This window comes from Lucilia sericata, unplaced genomic scaffold, assembly GCF_015586225.1.
Source record: "Lucilia sericata isolate MDLA Ls3-8-SP2 unplaced genomic scaffold, ASM1558622v1 Contig001041F_arrow, whole genome shotgun sequence".
NCBI classification, from domain to species: domain Eukaryota; kingdom Metazoa; phylum Arthropoda; class Insecta; order Diptera; family Calliphoridae; genus Lucilia; species Lucilia sericata.
The window spans coordinates 72,211-89,840 of NW_023995021.1; the positions used below are offsets into that span (position 1 = coordinate 72,211).

At 31.7% G+C, this 17,630-nt stretch overlaps 2 protein-coding genes across 2 annotated transcripts; one reads left to right on the top strand and one right to left on the bottom strand.

Annotated features, from left to right (window-relative positions):
* Nucleotides 1–314: 314 nt before the first annotated feature.
* LOC119609704 (possible lysine-specific histone demethylase 1) lies at nt 315–3,925 on the bottom strand. Its single transcript, XM_037964582.1, has 2 exons — nt 2,145–3,925; nt 315–1,593 (listed from the first exon to the last, which is right to left on the bottom strand). The coding sequence occupies exons 1-2, from the start codon at nt 3,761–3,763 to the stop codon at nt 450–452; spliced, it is 2,763 nt and encodes a 920-aa protein (XP_037820510.1). The 5' UTR covers nt 3,764–3,925; the 3' UTR covers nt 315–449.
* Nucleotides 3,926–11,325: 7,400 nt separating this feature from the next.
* Nucleotides 11,326–14,896, top strand: LOC119609706. Its single transcript, XM_037964584.1, has 2 exons — nt 11,326–12,407; nt 14,175–14,896. The coding sequence occupies exons 1-2, from the start codon at nt 11,472–11,474 to the stop codon at nt 14,715–14,717; spliced, it is 1,479 nt and encodes a 492-aa protein (XP_037820512.1). The 5' UTR covers nt 11,326–11,471; the 3' UTR covers nt 14,718–14,896.
* Nucleotides 14,897–17,630: the final 2,734 nt, after the last annotated feature.

The following is a 17,630-nucleotide window of genomic DNA, read 5'->3' on the forward strand; positions in this document are numbered from 1 at the left end:
ATGACATATTTATTTAACAAAAAATTTTAAAATTTTTTCATTTTATTCCTTTTTAATATTCCTTATAAATAAAAAATTTTGTTGATTTTTTTATTATAATTTAAAAATATTGTATGTTTATTTTCATATATACCGCTACTTCACATTTAGTTTTTTTTGTTTTAATTATTATTTAAATATGTATGTATTAAAACATTAATTACTAGCATATTTATTAAAAATTCAGCGAAACCTGGTTTCGTTATAAATTCTATATACACACATGTATGATAATTATAATAAGAGTAATGGATATAAAGGAAAAAAGAACTAAATAAAATAAGAATCTAAAAATATTAACATAAATTTAATTTAAGTAAAAAAACTAAAAACTACTATAACAAAGTCAACCAAACAAAGGATTGCAAAACTTATTTTGAATAAAAAGGAATCTAAAGAAATACAAAATTTCACTCAATGGAATCGGCAGGATTGGATTTCTCATCCGAAGTCTTAGATGAGGAATCCGAAGAAGAATGAGCAATATCCACTAAATCGACAGTATCACCCACAGAGGCAGTGTTGGCAGCTTCTACCACCGAATAGCCTATATCCGCTGGAGTGCCCTCCGGATAGCCCAAATAATAGTCAGCTATACGTCCCGCTTCACGTAGACCACTAAGGAATGCTCCATGTACGGTGGCGGGATAGTTGCGTATGGTATGTTCGCCGGCAAAGAAAAGGCGTGGCAGTTCATCTAGTTCTTGATTGGGATTAGGATTGTTGGGGTTGGGTGGTATAACTGGAGCAGCTAGAAGATCATAATCACTGCCAGAAGAACCCACCGAAACGAAACTGTAGGAACCTCTTGCCCAGGGATCAGCACGCCAGCGTGTTACCACCGTCTCTTTGGGTTGGGGCACTGAACCATTACCGAATATACATTTCAATACAGCTATACAACGTCCCACAATAACATCATCCGAAACATTTTCCATTATGGCAGCCGATTGGCCCGCCACCAGAGCCAATAAAACCGGTGACGATGAAATACTCCAGAATAGAAACAATTCACCACGACTGGCAGTGGTACTGCCTACATGACCAAACAAATTAGTATTAGGATCCCAGAAAATACGATCAAAACACAAGACAACTTTATTTAAATTGCCAAAACCCAAACGCTGTATAGCCTGTTGTTTCCAATCGGGCAGCGGTGGTTCAAATTTCACCGTATTCGTTTGTTGAGATTGCACTTTGGCGGTGGCTATTTTCAATACACCCAGTGTTAGGGTACACAAAACCAAATCAGCTTTATAGGTTACTGAGGAATTATTGGTTTTTAAGTTTTCCGCTACTATCTCCACTCCTGTAGGGAAATATTTTATAGTTTTCACTGCCGTATTAACACGTATATCGAGACCCTCGGTTAGGGCTATGGGTACACAGGAATAACCATTGCGTACGGTGGTATGATTGCCTATAAATTCGAAATCATCATCTTGATCCCAATGTTTGAGCGACAAGTTGCTGAGCGGAGTGGCATTGGCAAACTCGAGATTGGCAAAATGCCAATCTAAGATCTGACGATCTTTTGAGGATAAATAAACGTCACTGCAAGGAAGAGGATAAAACATAAACATAAAATTTCATAAAATAATGACAAGAAAAATGCAATCTTGGATTAGGGAAAATTAAGCTGGCATCACTGTTTGGATGTTATCAGTATTTTTTCTACTCTCTTTTCTAATAATCAGTGATGATAACTTTTTGTAGTTATAAAAAACGCCTAATGAACAAAAATTTAAAAACGTTCTAAAGAAAAAACTGTCATGCCACAGATTTTTTATTAAAAAAAACTGTTATACACATAATGTTCTATTAAAAAACTGTTATACACAATTGTTGTCTATTAAAAAACTTTTATATACAAGTTTTTTTTTATAGATGAAATGTTATACACCATTGTTTCCCTAGCAGCAACTATTATAACCAAAATTTTCTAATGAAAAACTGTTATACATATTTTCTATAGAAAAAGTGTTGTATACCATTTTGTTATTAAAAAAACTACAAAAGATTTTTCAATACAAATACTTTCCACTAATACCAACAGTTATAACCACAATTTTTATGAAATTTACAATAAATAAGTTATCTCTCACCTGGGCGGGTTGGCTTCCAATTCCTTTAGTTTATTCTGCAGCATTTCATCCTCTTTCATTAGCTCTTCATACAGTTTACCTGCCTTCGACCATTCATAATAGGTGGAACGTGTTTCAAATTCATGCTCTATATATGTATTATCCGCTTCCCCACTGCGGGTGGGACGCGTGCGTAGTAGCTTGGCATGCAACTGCTTTAAATGATTGATGCGTTGTAAAACTTCTGATATTTTCGTTTGACTTTCTATGATGGCCTTTTGGGCTTCACAAAGTTGAGTTAAATGTTGTACTTGTTTTTCTTTGACAGCCTTTTCCTGGAGTTTTATAATCCACTCTAAAGCCTGGCCCAAGGAGACTGGGTTATTGCCAGCATAATTGAAATCCAATTGATGCGATAGATAACTGGCTGATTCTAGTAGACGATTAAATTCACGCTCCACCATATCATCTTTATGTTTGGGCACCGGCTTGCCGCCGGCCCCGTATAAAGGACAGGCTTGTCTGATAGGAACCATTTCCATGCCTACTTGTTTGCTTAAAATGGTCATGGGATTACCCCACACCCCGGTAACAACCATGGCGCCCAAGTCAGCTATATAGTTATTTTTGCGAAAGGTGGCTATGCGTCCTCCTACCCTATCTCTAGCCTCTAGTACTATAACATCCATGCCAAATTGCTGTAATTGTTGGGCAGCCGCCAACCCGGAAATGCCGGCTCCTATAACAATAACTTTGCCTAGTTTTTTGACGGGTATAGGGCGCAAACGTTTGAATATACCAAAATTAATGAAACCATGACGTTCCAAAAAGGAATGTATACGCTTAACTAGATTCGGATCACTGTCAAAGGGTGGTTCCATATCTTTAATGGCATTTTCTAGTATAAGCTGTTGTTTGGGATTTTCTATCCACATTTGCAATAAACGATTGCGTATATTAAGGAACACTCTTTGAGCTACTAGCCCAGTTTTGGTGATATCTGGAAAACAAGCCGCCTCATTAGAAGTCATTTTATCAAAGGGTAAGCGAGACTGAAAGGCAGCACCCTCCAAACCGGTTAGAATCTCTTTATAGGCTTCGGCAGCTGCTGCCGCAGCTTCTCGGGGATCGGTTATCTCTTTGGCAAAGGGACTTTTTAAGGAATCTGATTTTTTAGTTTTTGTTTCTGATTTAGTGCTGGCAGAACCCAACAAATTATTACCCAAATTACCCGAAGAGGGAGTGGCAGGTTTTTCATCATTTGCATTGTTAGTAGTAGTCTTATTGGTATAATCCACTCGAGGCTTTATGCGCCGACTTGTACGTCTTTCTTCGGCAGTGCGCTGAGCATCATTGGAATCCTCGTCTCCTGTGCATTTCTTAATACCACTATTATTTAAATTACCTGCTGCTGCCCCTGCAGCTGATTTACGTTTAGGTGAAGGTTCGGTATCGGAATCATCACTTATTAGGGTAACACATTCTATGGGTTCTATATTGCCTATAATTAATTTCCCTTTGGATTCATTTTGAGTTGTAGCTGCTGAGCCGGCGGTGGTAAGAGGTGACGTTTCATTGGGACACTGGTTTAATTCATTCGAAAGAAAAGTATCACCCGTATCCGTGTTACTGTTAGACATTTTATTTGTTTTTAGTTCTTTTTTTATTATATTATATAGAATTTGGTATTTTTAGAGTTATTTTATTAAAAAAAATTAAAAAATTTTCACTAAATTTTTTCGCGTTTTTTTTCTTCATAAGCTTTGTTTATTTGCTGCTTCTTGTTACTATTTGCTATTCACAAAGAAATGTTAGCTCAAGTGAGTGATGGTAAAAAGAGTTACCAGACTTTGTAAATAAATATTAGGGGATAGAAATAATTTAAAGAACATAACGGTTTTTAAAGAGAAATGAGGGAAAAGAGAATGTAACGTTTAATATGCTACACTTAAAGAAATTTTTGACTAAATTTATAAAAAAATAATACATGTCTATAGTAATAATAGAGTAAATTATGTTTTTTACAATTATATTTTCTTTTTCTTTAGCAAATTTAAAATAACTTATAATAATATTCGAATTTCATTAAAGTTTTATGAACATTTTATAAAATCTTTACGAAAACTTTATAAAAATATTAGAAAATTATGAAAATTTTAGAATTTTATGACAAATTATTAAAAAATATTAGAGTTTTATTAAAAAAAAAATAAGAATTTTACGAAAATGTTATATAAAAATTAGAATTTCATGAAAATTAATAAAAATTTTAAAACTTTATGAAAATATTTAAATAATATCAGAATTTTAAGAAAGTTTTTCAAAAATATTAGAAAAATGAAAATAAATTTTATGGAAAACATTATAAAAAAAATTTTATACATTTTGCAAATATATTAAAATTTTGTGAAAATTTTATAAAAATATTAAAATTTTTTGAAAACTTTATAAAAAATATTAGATTTTTATAAATATTTTATACAAATATTAGAACTTTATGAAAATTTTATAATAAAAATATTAGAATATTATCAAAATATTTGAATTTTATAAAAATATAATTTTTTTATGAAAATGTTATAAAAACATCAGAATTTCATGAAAGTTTTTTAAAAATTTTTGAATTTAATGAACTTTTTACAAAAGCATTAGATTTTTATAAAAATTATATAAAAATATTTGATTTTTATGACAATTTTATAATAATATTAAAATTTTATAAAAATTCTATGAAAATATTAAAATTTAATGAAAAATTTTTGAAGAGTAATGGAATTTTCTATGCTAATTTAATTTTTAAGTTTTATTGTTAAAAATCTTCATTTAAGTTATTATTAACTACATACACCTTACTTATCTTGATGTGACAAGTGTTTAACACCAAATTTCCCTCTTTACTTCAACAATTAAATCAAATTATTTTTTTTATTAATAATTGATAAGTGCTCCATATTTTTTTTGCGAATAAAAACTATAGGAGTCAATGAACCCTTAATAGTTTTACGTTAAAATAAAAACAAATAACTGAACCCGCAGTCAGCCAAAATTTAATAGTAATAAATCTTATCTTTAGTATGCTATCTAACTGTGTCAAACTATTTTTTTTTTTTTCACCCAAAAAGTAGTAGTTATATGAAAATTTTATGATTAATAAAAAAGAACTAAAAGTTTTAAAGTATTTTAATAAAGATTTTTTTTTCAAAATAACGAAAGCTTAAAAAATTTAAGATGCATCTTAGATATCAATTTTTTCTTCCAGTTACTAACAGCTTCTTTAGTTGGATCTTAATTTGTGGAAGTATTTCTGTTTCAGGATTTTCTTATAACAGTCAATTTTTCATAAAAAATGATCTAGAATCGATTTTCTTTGATTTTTTAAGGAATTACAATAAAAATTATCACAGTTTAAGCACTTTTTCCTAATTGTTTCAAAATTTTAACCAACTACAGTTGATTTAAAGTTTTCAATACAAAAAATTAATCTGGTATTTTTCTTTAAACTAAATTTATTTAAAACTTTAAAATTAAAGCAAATTTGTATGTATATTTTCATCAAAAATCTTCATTAAATTTCAATTCAAATTAAAAAATATAACCACCAACTCAAAATTACTTACAATTCCCCAAAAAAAATCTTATCCAAAAACTCTTTTCTCAAACATTGAAATATAAATGCAGAAGAAAAAACAACAAAATTTCGAAATTATTCACAAAATACGTCAAAAATATACAAATTTACATACCTTTAACAAAAGTTCATTGACTTACCTCCAAAATATTCATCAACCAACCAACTTAGTATTGAGAAAAAACAATAAAAACAAATAATTTTGACCTACTTTTGTAAAAAAAAAGTAAAAAATTGTTGAGTTTTTTTTTTCATATGACCAACTAACCAAAAGACCCAAAATGAAAGCAGCAAAGAGCCAGCCAACAACAAAACCCCAAAGAAAAGTTCAATGAATTTTTAGACAAAAGCTTAAGGTTTTTATGTAATAGTTTCAGAGGCTGATAAATTTATAAAAAATAAAATTATATACAAAAATTTTTTACTTAAAAAAGTGAAAGTGTCATTTTGGTTGAAGAGTGCGTGATGAATTTTTTTGTGTGTAGTACATTAAAGGCGCGTTTCATTATAATTTTGGGGGAATAAAGTTTATTGAACTTTTTGCTTTTTTTTGGAATTTATGAAAAGAATGGTTTTGAATTTTTGTTTGATAGTAAAGATTTTTTAGGGTGTATTCGTTTTTTAAAGCTAATAGTTCGCAGTGAATAACAGGATATGTTTAAGATTTTGACGTTTGTGTGTTTACAAACAAAAAAATAAATAACGTTTTTTTTTGTAATAGATTCATTGTATGAGAATTTTAAAGTTAAATTTTAGATTAATACATATTTTAAATAGAAATTGAATCAGACCTGAATTAGAACTGAGCTAGAACTGAGCTAGAACTGAACTAGAACTGATCTAAAACTGAACTGGAATTAAATTAGAACTTAACTAGAAATGAACTAGAACTAAACTAGAACTGAACAAGAACTGAACTAGAGCTGAACTGAACTGAACTAGAAATGAACTAGAACTGAACTAGAACTGAACTAGAACTGAACTAGAACTGAACTAGAACTGAACTAGAACTGAACTAGAACTGAACTTGAACTAGAACTAGAACTGAACTAGAACTGAACTAGAACTGAACTAGAACTGAACTTGAACTAGAACTGAACTAGAACTGAACTGGAACTGAACTAGAACTGAACTAGAACTGAACTAGAACTGAACTAGAACTGAACTAGAACTGAACTGGAACTGAACTAGAACTGAACTAGAACTGAACTAGAACTGAACTACAACTGAACTAGAACTGAACTAGAACTGAACTAGAACTGAACTAGAACTGAACTAGAACTAGAACTGAACTAGAACTGAACTAGAACTGAACTAGAACTGAACTAGAACTGAACTAGAACTGAACTGAAACTAAACTAGAACTGAACTAGAACTAGAACTGAACTAGAACTAGAACTGAACTAGAACTGAACTAGAACTGAACTGGAACTGAATTAGAACTCAACCATCACTGAACTAGAACTGAGCTAGAACTGTACTAGAACTGTACTAGAACTGAACTAGAACTGAACTAGAACTGAACTAGAACTGAGCTAGAACTGAACTAGAACTGAACTAGAACTGGACTAGAACTGAACTAGAACTGAACTAAAGAGCAAATTATAGAAATTGATAACATTTGTGCATATTTTAAAGGACATTTTTGATAAGGGCTTTTTAGAAAGGGATAAATCTTTAACGAACATTTTAAATTTTTTCTTCAAAAACAAAGCTTTTTGATCAATAATTTATTTTCATTATTTCCATATTTCCTCTTTACCTTGCTATAAAATATTTAAACATAATCATAAAGTTTGTGATTTTTCTCACTAGAAATGTCATTGTCACGGTCATTATGCAACAACGCACAAAGTTTCAAATGTCTAGAATCTAGAAAAACAATAATTTTGATAAAAACACAAAAGACTAAAACGCACGTATCGAAAAAAAAGCATTAGAATCGAAGTCATTACCCCCATTCAAGGACAAATCGTATAAATTGTGCAAAGCTTTTTTTATGCAATCCCAATATAGAATGATAAGTGCGTTGGAATACATATACAAAAAAACGTCAACTTTTGGCGCCAATTCTAACCATTATTCTAACCTCTACCAATGCAATTAATTGAGTGCAAACAACAATAATAATAATAATAGCGAAATAAAAAGCTTAACAAAGAGAGTATAAAGATCAGTTATAGACAAAAAAAAAGCTTATCAACTACACGTGGTCGCTCTAAATGTAGAAAATAACACAACTCATTATGGTCTGGTCAATGCACCAATTCAAGGACAAATTTCTAAACATGTCACCATAATAGCACTGTCACAAAATGCGTCCATTAGCCATAGATAAATGTTTAATAATAATTTAAAACAACAATAAAAATGAATTGTTTATAAAGCTAGTTTTTTTCAGTTAAACATTTTGAGTCATTTTTTCCCCCAGAAACTAATAATATGCTTGCATTTATTAGAAGAGCGAGAGAGCTTAATGATCTCTCTTTAGAACTTTGCAAGTTTATGTCATTTTAACACCTTTATTGCTCTCTCCTCTAACTTTTTGTTCAAAGAGGGGGTGTGTTTTTTTTGCATTTGAAAGGTAATTGCACTTTTCTATTGTTAGTCCAAAAAAAAAGAAATAAATAAATAACAATTGCAATCAATTGTCATTTTTGCGCAAAAAAATATAAAAATTATTATAGCTGGGGCTTTTTTTTTAGAAAAAAGTTCATTAACCTGCTAAACAACTCATATCCCCTTAGCAATAATATTATTCTTATAAAAATAAATATTTTATTTTAATTGGCAATAATGTCATGTTTGCATTAGATATCTAATTCTATTAGTTGCATTTATTTGTTTAATGATTTATGGCAAATGTTAGAAATTCAGTTTTGTGGCGGCACGGCGGGCATCATGCTGTCACGATGTCCACAAAACCACTTGATTTGTTAAGTTCAATAACTTTTTTCCTATGCCAAGGTGAAAAATGCATCACACAGTGGGTGAATTGGCAGAAAAGAAATTATATCAATGTAGAGGCTTTTAAGAACTTGGAACTGAAATAGATGTAAACTTGAACGGAGTGAGAACTAAATTAGAACTTATGAACAAGAATTGAACTAGAACTGAAATAGAATTAGAACTGAACCAGAACTGACCTAGAACTGAACTGGAACTAAACTAGAACTGAACTAGAACTAAAGTAGAACTCAACTGGAACTAAAGTAGAACTGAACCCAAACTGGAACTGAACTAGAACTTATGAAGAAGAATTGAAAAAGAACTGGACTAGAACAGAACTAGTACTGAACTAGAACTAAACTAGAACTGAATTAGATATATAACTGATCTAGAACTAAATTCGAACTGAACTAGAATTGAAATACAACTAAACTAAACTAGAACTGAACTAGAACTGAACTTGAACTGAACTTGAACTGAATTAGAACTGAACTAGAACTGAACTAGAACTTAACTAGAACTGAACTAGAACTGAACTAGAACTGAATTAGAACTGAACTAGAACTGAACTAGAACTTAACTAGAACTGAACTAGAACTGAACTAGAACTGAACTAGAACTGAACTAGAACTGAACTAGAACTGAACTAGAACTGAACTAGAACTGAACTAGAACTGAACTAGAACTGAACTAGAACTGAACTAGAACTGAACTAGAACTGAACTAGAACTGAACTAGAACTGAACTAGAACTGAACTAGAACTGAACTAGAACTGAACTAGAACTGAACTAGAACTGAACTAGAACTGAACTAGAACTGAACTAGAACTGAACTAGAACTGAACTAGAACTGAACTAGAACTGAACTAGAACTGAACTAGAACTGAACTAGAACTAGAACTGAACTAGAACAGAACTGGAACAAGAACTGATCTAGAATTGAACTAGAACTGAACCAGAACTAGAACTGAACTGAACTAGAACTAGAACTAGTACTGAACTAGAACTGAACTAGAACTGAACAAGAACTGAACTAGAACTGAACTAGAACTTAACTAGAACTGAACAAGAACTTAACTAGAACTGAACTAGAACTGAACTAGAACTGAACTAGAACTGAACTAGAACTGAACTAGTACTGAACTAGAACTGAACTATAACTGAACTAGAACTGAACTAGGACTGAACTAGAACTGAACTAGAACTGAACTAGAACTGAACTAGAACTGAACTAGAACTGAACTAGAACTGAACTAGAACTGAACTAGAACTGAACTAGAACTGAACTAGAACTGAACTAGAACTGAACTAGAACTGAACTAGAACTGAACTAGAACTGAACTAGAACTGAACTTGAACTGAACTAGAACAGAACTAGAACTGGAACAAGAACTGATCTAGAATTGAACTAGAACTGAACTAGAATTAAACTAGAACTGAACTAAAACCAAATTGGAATTGATCCAGAACTTATGATGAATAATTGAACTAGAAGTGAAATAAAACTAAACTGGAACTGAATTAGAACTCAGCAAGTATTGAACTAAAACTGAGCAAGTACTGTACTACAACTGAATGCGAGTTATACTAGAACTGAACGAGAACGGATCTAGGACAAGAATTGAATTAGAACTAAACCGGAACTAAACTAAAACTGAATAACAACTGAACTAGAACCGACCTAGTACTGAACTAGAACTGAATGTTAGCTAAACTAGAACTGAACTAGAATTGAACTAGAACTGAACCAGAGCTGAACCAGAACTGAACAGGATTTGAATAAGAGCGGAACTGAAACTGAATTAGAACTATACTAGAACTTATATAGAACTAAAGTAAAATTGAAGGATAACTGAACCAGAACTAGACTTGGATGAGAACTGAGCAAGAATTAAATGAGACCTTAATTAGAACTGAGCAAATGTAAATAATAAACTTTATCACGCTACAAATATGAAAATCGGTTGATAATTTCTTACAGAACTTTTTAACGGAAAAATTAGTGTTTGTATAAGAAAATCCGATAAATTGAGAATCAGACGAAATGAAAATCGAAGTTATTTATTTGATTTGCTACTGGCTGGGCCTGTTGGAATGAAGAATTAAGACGGTAAGTAGATACATTTTGCAAGATCTATTCAAAAGATTTAAAATTATTAAAATTTTAATACTTTTAAATAAATTTCCCATTAAAATAATAGAAAATAATTTCACTGTTCATATTCAAGGTAGAAATTGACGAATATAGGCTTCATTTACGGAATAGGTTTCTAAACTTAAAATTTCTTAATATAATCTGAAAGCAGCTTTAGCAAAACAGGGAACAGTTTTCCTACTCAATTATGTTAATGTTAAAAGAATAGTTTTTGTTAAAAAATCCCCAACTCTTGAGAGTTATAAAAAACTATTTTGTTTAACAAAATAGTAATTGCTCTTCCCCTCTAAAAAAAAAGCCCAAAATATGAGTAGATTGAGTATTCAAGAGATTGTTATAAACAAAATCATGATAAGCTTTTTTTTATTATTGTTGTTCCCTCAGTTGTTGACGCTGACAGTAGTACAACAACTATTAATTTACTATAAATACCTCAACAGAAAAATGCAAACCCCAACAGTTGGCTAGAAAGCATCGATCCGTAAACAAGCGAAAGAAATCAATAAATTTCGGCGCGGGAAAACTTTTACTACTGCAACTAATCAAAAAAAAAAAAAAAAAAAAACATAAAAAAAAATCTGTGACGACAAACTGTGATAACAAAAAACCAATTAAAATGTCGGATTCTAATAATAATAGTATAACTGATATAAAACAAAATAATAACTCCTCCTCTGCCGTCCATATAACGGGTAATAGTGAAATTTTAACAAAATTCTCGCCGAAAATATTTGAAACTTATAAAAAATTAGCTTTAGAGAGAGGCATACTCTCGTATGAATTAAACGCCCGGCCGGTATCGGGTGTGGGAGAGAACTCTTATGGTTTTATTTTACAAGTCTGTGTAAAAGCCACCAAAATGTTGGAAACGCCGCCAATGCCCGATAAAAGTTTTGTTACCATATTAAAAATATCACCCAAAAATCCCGCTTTTCGGGCCCATAGTCGTATAGTGGATCTCTATAAAAGAGAAGTGTTTATGTATCAACAAGTTTTTGCAGAATTTCGGCAATTAGAACAGGAAAGACTCCAAGAATTGAACTGTGTTAATGAAGTCCAACTTTCCAAAAAGAATAACTTCGATATAGTACCTGAAATACTCTATGCCAATTTGGATTTAGAAGATGAATTCATTATATGTGAAGATTTAACTTTAAGTGATTTTAAGCAAAATTCACGCACAAATATGCCTTCATATGATTTGGTTTGTGCCACCTTTCGTTCCATAGCCAAAATGCATGCCATGTCTTTTGTTTTGCAATATCGCAAACCTGAACTTTTCCTAAAATTAACCCAAGAAATGAGTGATAATCTATTTACTGCCGATATGGAACCTTTAACAGTGGAATTTGGCAAAAGATATATAAGACGTACGAGCGCCATGTTGGAGCAGGATTCGAATTCATCGAGTAAACAAATAGAGGCTTTGAAGTACTTGGAGTGTAATTTTAAAGAGATCTGTTTGCAGTGTGTAGATGGCCAGAGGGTGGCTCCGTATGCTGTTCTATGTCATGGAGATTTTTGGAATAATAATATTCTTTATAAATATGATGTAAGTATGAGAAAGATTTGTAAAAGTTTCCTAAAGGAATTGGGGATTTAATTGAATTTTGGTTTAAAGCCAATGTAGGAGTAAAATTTGGTGAAATTTTTCGTTTGCTTTCGTTATAAAGACGCCATAGAGCTCTTATCCTGGCTTTTACTTTGTTATAGTAGTTTTCTCAAAGGTCCTCAATATAGAACTTTATTTAAGTAATTAACTCTTCATTCGATCTTAACTTTCGAGTTATTTCTTTGGGATTCATATATTACTTTCCTTCGAGGTCTTCAAATATAACTTTGTGTGTGTTATAACCTCTTCATTCGATTAAAGTCTCTTAAGTCCAAGTTATTCCTTTGGGATTCAATGCTGGAAATTAACCATTGGGGACTTATAGAAAATATTCTTTGTCGAATTCGAACATATTTGACTTCAAATCAAGATCAGGTCTCTTCAAGAACTTTAAAAGATATTCGCTGTTCCATTTCAAGAAACCTAATTGGTCATATCGCCATGATCAGCATGATATCTAATTGCACAGCATGTTATCACCCATAATCTCGACTGTTTCTTGGTCTTTCGAATTCTGAGTAAATATCACACTAATACTCATTTAAAGATTGACAATGATACCGCATGAAACACAAGAGGGCCATTGTCATCACCTTATCGCCCGACAGATCTACTTTGTTCTTTATCAATAAACGTTCTCGCAATTAATCTCGCCAGATTCGACTGTTTCTTAGACTATATTGCATTGTGATGGATTAATGGGCACATGATCTTTCCATTCACTTTGGCCTTTTATCGATCAACGTTTTCCCTTGATCGAATAGATGGTGTCTTGGTCTCTGGTGAGTTCTGATGGTTTAGCGGAAAAACTGCTGAAACTGATAATCTTCACTTTCAACGCTGAACGATTGGGAGAAGAAATAGTTTTTTTTCATTTTTAAATCTTCCTTTAAAACGTGATGTAACCTCGGCGTTCAGATGTGTATAGAATCCGCCACCTCAAGCACTTTCATTTCACGACTGCTGAACATCATTGCACGGATACAATTTAGATTACCAATCACCAACAAAAAACTGAATCGTAAGAAAAAGAAGAAGCAATTCCATTTCGTTTCAATGCTTTACGAGTGTGTGTATTCTGCGTTACGATAGTACCTACGTTTTTGTAAGTTGTTGTTTATGTGGCGGAGAGTCGAATCGAAATGCAGAATACCAAAGTTGCCAAACGAAGAAAATGGTCTTCGATTGGCCCCTATTTCGGAATAGGGGCCAATATGTTAGTGCGAATCCAAAAATCGAGAATCTCAAATCTTGAAATTGTGGGTTTCATAAATGATCCTTATCAGATCTAATCAAATGATGACTTGTTAGAACCAGCATTATTACGCATTTAGGGGGTTCAAAAGATTTACATTTTCGTCTGGATTAGGATTACTAAGAGAATTTAGGGTTTCATACTGGAACCGTGGTTAATTTCAAAGACTTCACAAGAGACCCAGATAAAAGAAATCCAGAATATGCGTTACTAAACTATCTAAATAAATTCGTTAGAAGAATCACCTTTCTCGGAGAACAAAAGATTTAGATTTTCGTTTGGATTAGGAAAATGGTATCACTTAAGGACATCACTGATTTGCAGTTAAAGAGATTTAAAGTGATGCTACATATTTCTCCAAGTTTCTAACATATTTATAAGTCTTCTTACCTAATATGTTGATTTTTCTAAATCTAATTATATTTTCTTTCCCTCTTTTTTTCCCCTGTTAGACCCAACAACAAGCTACCTCTGCAAAATTAATCGATTTTCAATTATCCCGCTATGCTTCGCCCATACTCGATCTGGTACACTATCTTTTTGCCTGCACCGAAAGAGATTTACGCTCTAAACATTTTATGGAATTTATGGATATCTATCATCAATCTCTAGGTCAGCATATAGAATTTTATGGACACAATATAGAGGAAATCTATCCTAAAACTGTATTTCTACAGCATTTACGAGAATTTGGCATTTATGGTTTCTGCATGGCAGCCTTTTCTATACCTTTCTTTATTTCCAATACCAGTGAATTGCCTGATTTTGATGAGGTTGCAGGTGCCATAAGAGAAATATCTTCTTCGGAAAATTCCGATGAAGAAATTGAGGGTGTTAATGAGGTGAAGGGGGCTCATGATGCCACCACTAAACGTTTAGAACTGCTGGAGGAATATGATCTATTAAGTGAACGTACTTTGCCCATATTCAAAAGGCGCATGTGTGGTATTGTTAAGGATTTGGAAAAGTATGAAATGTTGGGATATTGTATGTGAAAGTATTTTAACCCAAGATTAAAGGTTTCTTTAAACACAGTATTACAAAATTTTAGTTATTTTGTATATTTTTTTGTTTGTTTTCTTTTTATTATTATTATCATTAATTAAAGTATATTGTTTTAATTATAATTATATATTTATATATATATATCTTCACTTTACTATATAAATAAATTACAAAAAACTCTTGTTGTTTTAAAATTATTTAAAAAAATAATATTTTATAATAGAAAAATATGTTGTTTATAGCACGCCAAAGTTTAGTTTGTAATAAAAAACTGAAAATTTGCAGTATTTAATAAAAACATTAATAAAAAAAAAATACTTAAGAATTTTATTATTGGTGTATTTTAAAGTTTATTTAACTGGTTTTGTTGTTGCTAGATTCTACTTGTTAATTTGCAATTTTTTTTATTTATTTTGATTTTGAGGTTAAAAAATTGCACGTGTTTTGAAATGAAATTATAAGTGTTGCCAACTTTAGGAAAAATATTAAATGATTTTAAGGTTATCTGTAATGGTTTGTTTTCTTTTGGTACGAATAGTAGACAATTGTTTAAATTATAGCTTCTGAATTATGTGCTCGCCATCCCTTAGGCCCTTGAAGTATGTTAACTAATTTGCTCGGAACTCAAAGTCCAAGCAAGGGTTGGAGTAAACTGTTTTTGATATTATACCAGTGATAACAAAGACTCACCTGAGTTTTGAATGTTTTATGAATTTTGCGCATTCATTGTTAAAGTTTTTTTCCCCCGATAATCTTGTAATCTAGAATCCTCATTAACTCAAAAAGATAACTGGATAAATGTGAGTTTGTCCATGAAATGGTGTTGATATTCTGTTGCCTTTTAAAACTGTTAAAGATGTTTTATAGAAGTTTTTTCATCTTCATCCAAGAACTTCATTTCTAAGGTGGATACAGCTGAGGTTTAACTGGTTACTCTTGGAACCAATTATATAGTTTTGTTTCAATGTCGAACTAAAACAAGTTTCCTTTGTGAAAATCATCGAAAGTAATTAGAAAACAAAAAACTTTTGACAATAATCTGCATCATGAATTAGTCTACACAGTAGCGATCAATATGGATCTGGCTGATGGTAAACCGATGAAATCCAAATCAAACAAGCGAAGGCATTGCTGTCAGGCAAAAGAAGCTGAAAACGCTGAAAAAGGTACAGAAGTAGCTGGTTCTCTCACTGGTAGTGTAGCAGCTGATTCTCTCGCTGGTAGTGTAGTAGCTGGTTCTATTGCAAAGGTAAGACATCGTGACGATTTCTGCTATCCAGTATATAATGCCGACAAAACAAAAAAGGCAAAATTCCAATAGACCAATACAATAAGATAGAACATCTGGTCTACATTAATCTAAAAGGTTCTTGCAATCACTTGTAATTGCTAACAATCAGTAGAGAGAGAGATTGAGAGCATGAGCAGCAGAGGTGTAATAATCATGAGATTAGTATCACACCAATATGGACGCGAGGTTGTTTAGCTACTACCGGCAACATGATGGAGTCATATCCTAAGAGCGTGTAGGTGATCACTCCTAAGAAGGCAGTTCAGGTTTCCAATTCGATCTTCGCAGATCTTTACGGCGTCAATATAAATCTGATTACTTTTTCTACAGGAAAAGTAGTCTGAATGTGAATACTTTTTTTTATAGGAAAAGTGGTTCAGAGTAATTTTTCTATAGAAAAAGTGGACAGAATCTAAGAAATTGTTCTATAGCTAAAGGTGTCTGAATGTGAGTGCTTGTTCTATGGGAAAAGTAGTCTGAATCTGAGTATTTGTTTTATGGGGAAAAGTAGTCGGATTTGTAGAACTTTCTCTATGGGAAAGGTGGTCAGATTCGTTGTACTTTTTCCATAGGAAAAAGATCAGAATCTGAGAATTTGTCCTAAGGAAAAGTTGTTAGTATTAGACTACTCTTGCTACAGTTGTTATATAGGAAAAGTTATTAGAATCAGACTACTATTGCTATAGGAAAAGTAATCAGATTAGTAGTACTTTTTCTAGAGAAAAAGTGGTCAGATTCGTAGTATACTTTCTATAGGAAAAGTGGTTGGAAACTAAGTACTTTTTCTATAGCAAAAGGTGTAAAAATATGTGTGCTTTTTCAATAGGGAAAAAAGCCAGAGTCTGAGTACTTTTTCTATGGCCAAAGTAGTCAGATTAAAAGTACTTTTTATATAGGAAAAAAAGTCAGATTCGGAGTACTTTTTATATAGAAAAAGTGGTCAGATTCGGAGTACTTTTTTCTATAGGAAAAGTGGTTAGAATCTAAGAACTTTTTCTATAGGAAAAGTAGTCAGAATCTGACTATTGGGAATCAGAGTACTTTTTTACACGAAAAGTTGTTAGAATCTGAATACATGTTCTATTGGAAAAGTATTCAGATTATGAGTACTTTCTCCATAGGAAAGCTGGACAGATCAGTAGTACTTCCTCCATATGAAAGTGGCCACATTCGGAGCACTTTTTCTATAGGAAAAATAGTCAGAATCTAGTACTTGTTCTATTGAAAAGTGGGTAGAATCAGACTAATTTTGCTATAAGAATTGTGGTCAGTTGATAGTACATTTTCTATAGGAAAAGTGGTCAGATTCAAAATACTTTTTCTTAAGGAAAAGTGGTCAGATTCGGAGTATTTTTTCTATAGGAAAAATTATTAGATTCAGAGTACTTTTTCTGCATAAAAAGTGGTCAGATTCGGAGAACTTTTTCGCAAAGAAAAGTAGTTACATTTGAAGTATTTTTCCATAGAATAAGTAGTCGTATTTGAAGTACAACGTAATCAGATTCAGAGTACTTTTTCGGATACTTTTAGATGTAAATTATTTGTTTCCTTGTGTTGTTGTTTTTATGTTGGCATATTTTGAAATGTGTACGTATGTATGTAAATTTTTATT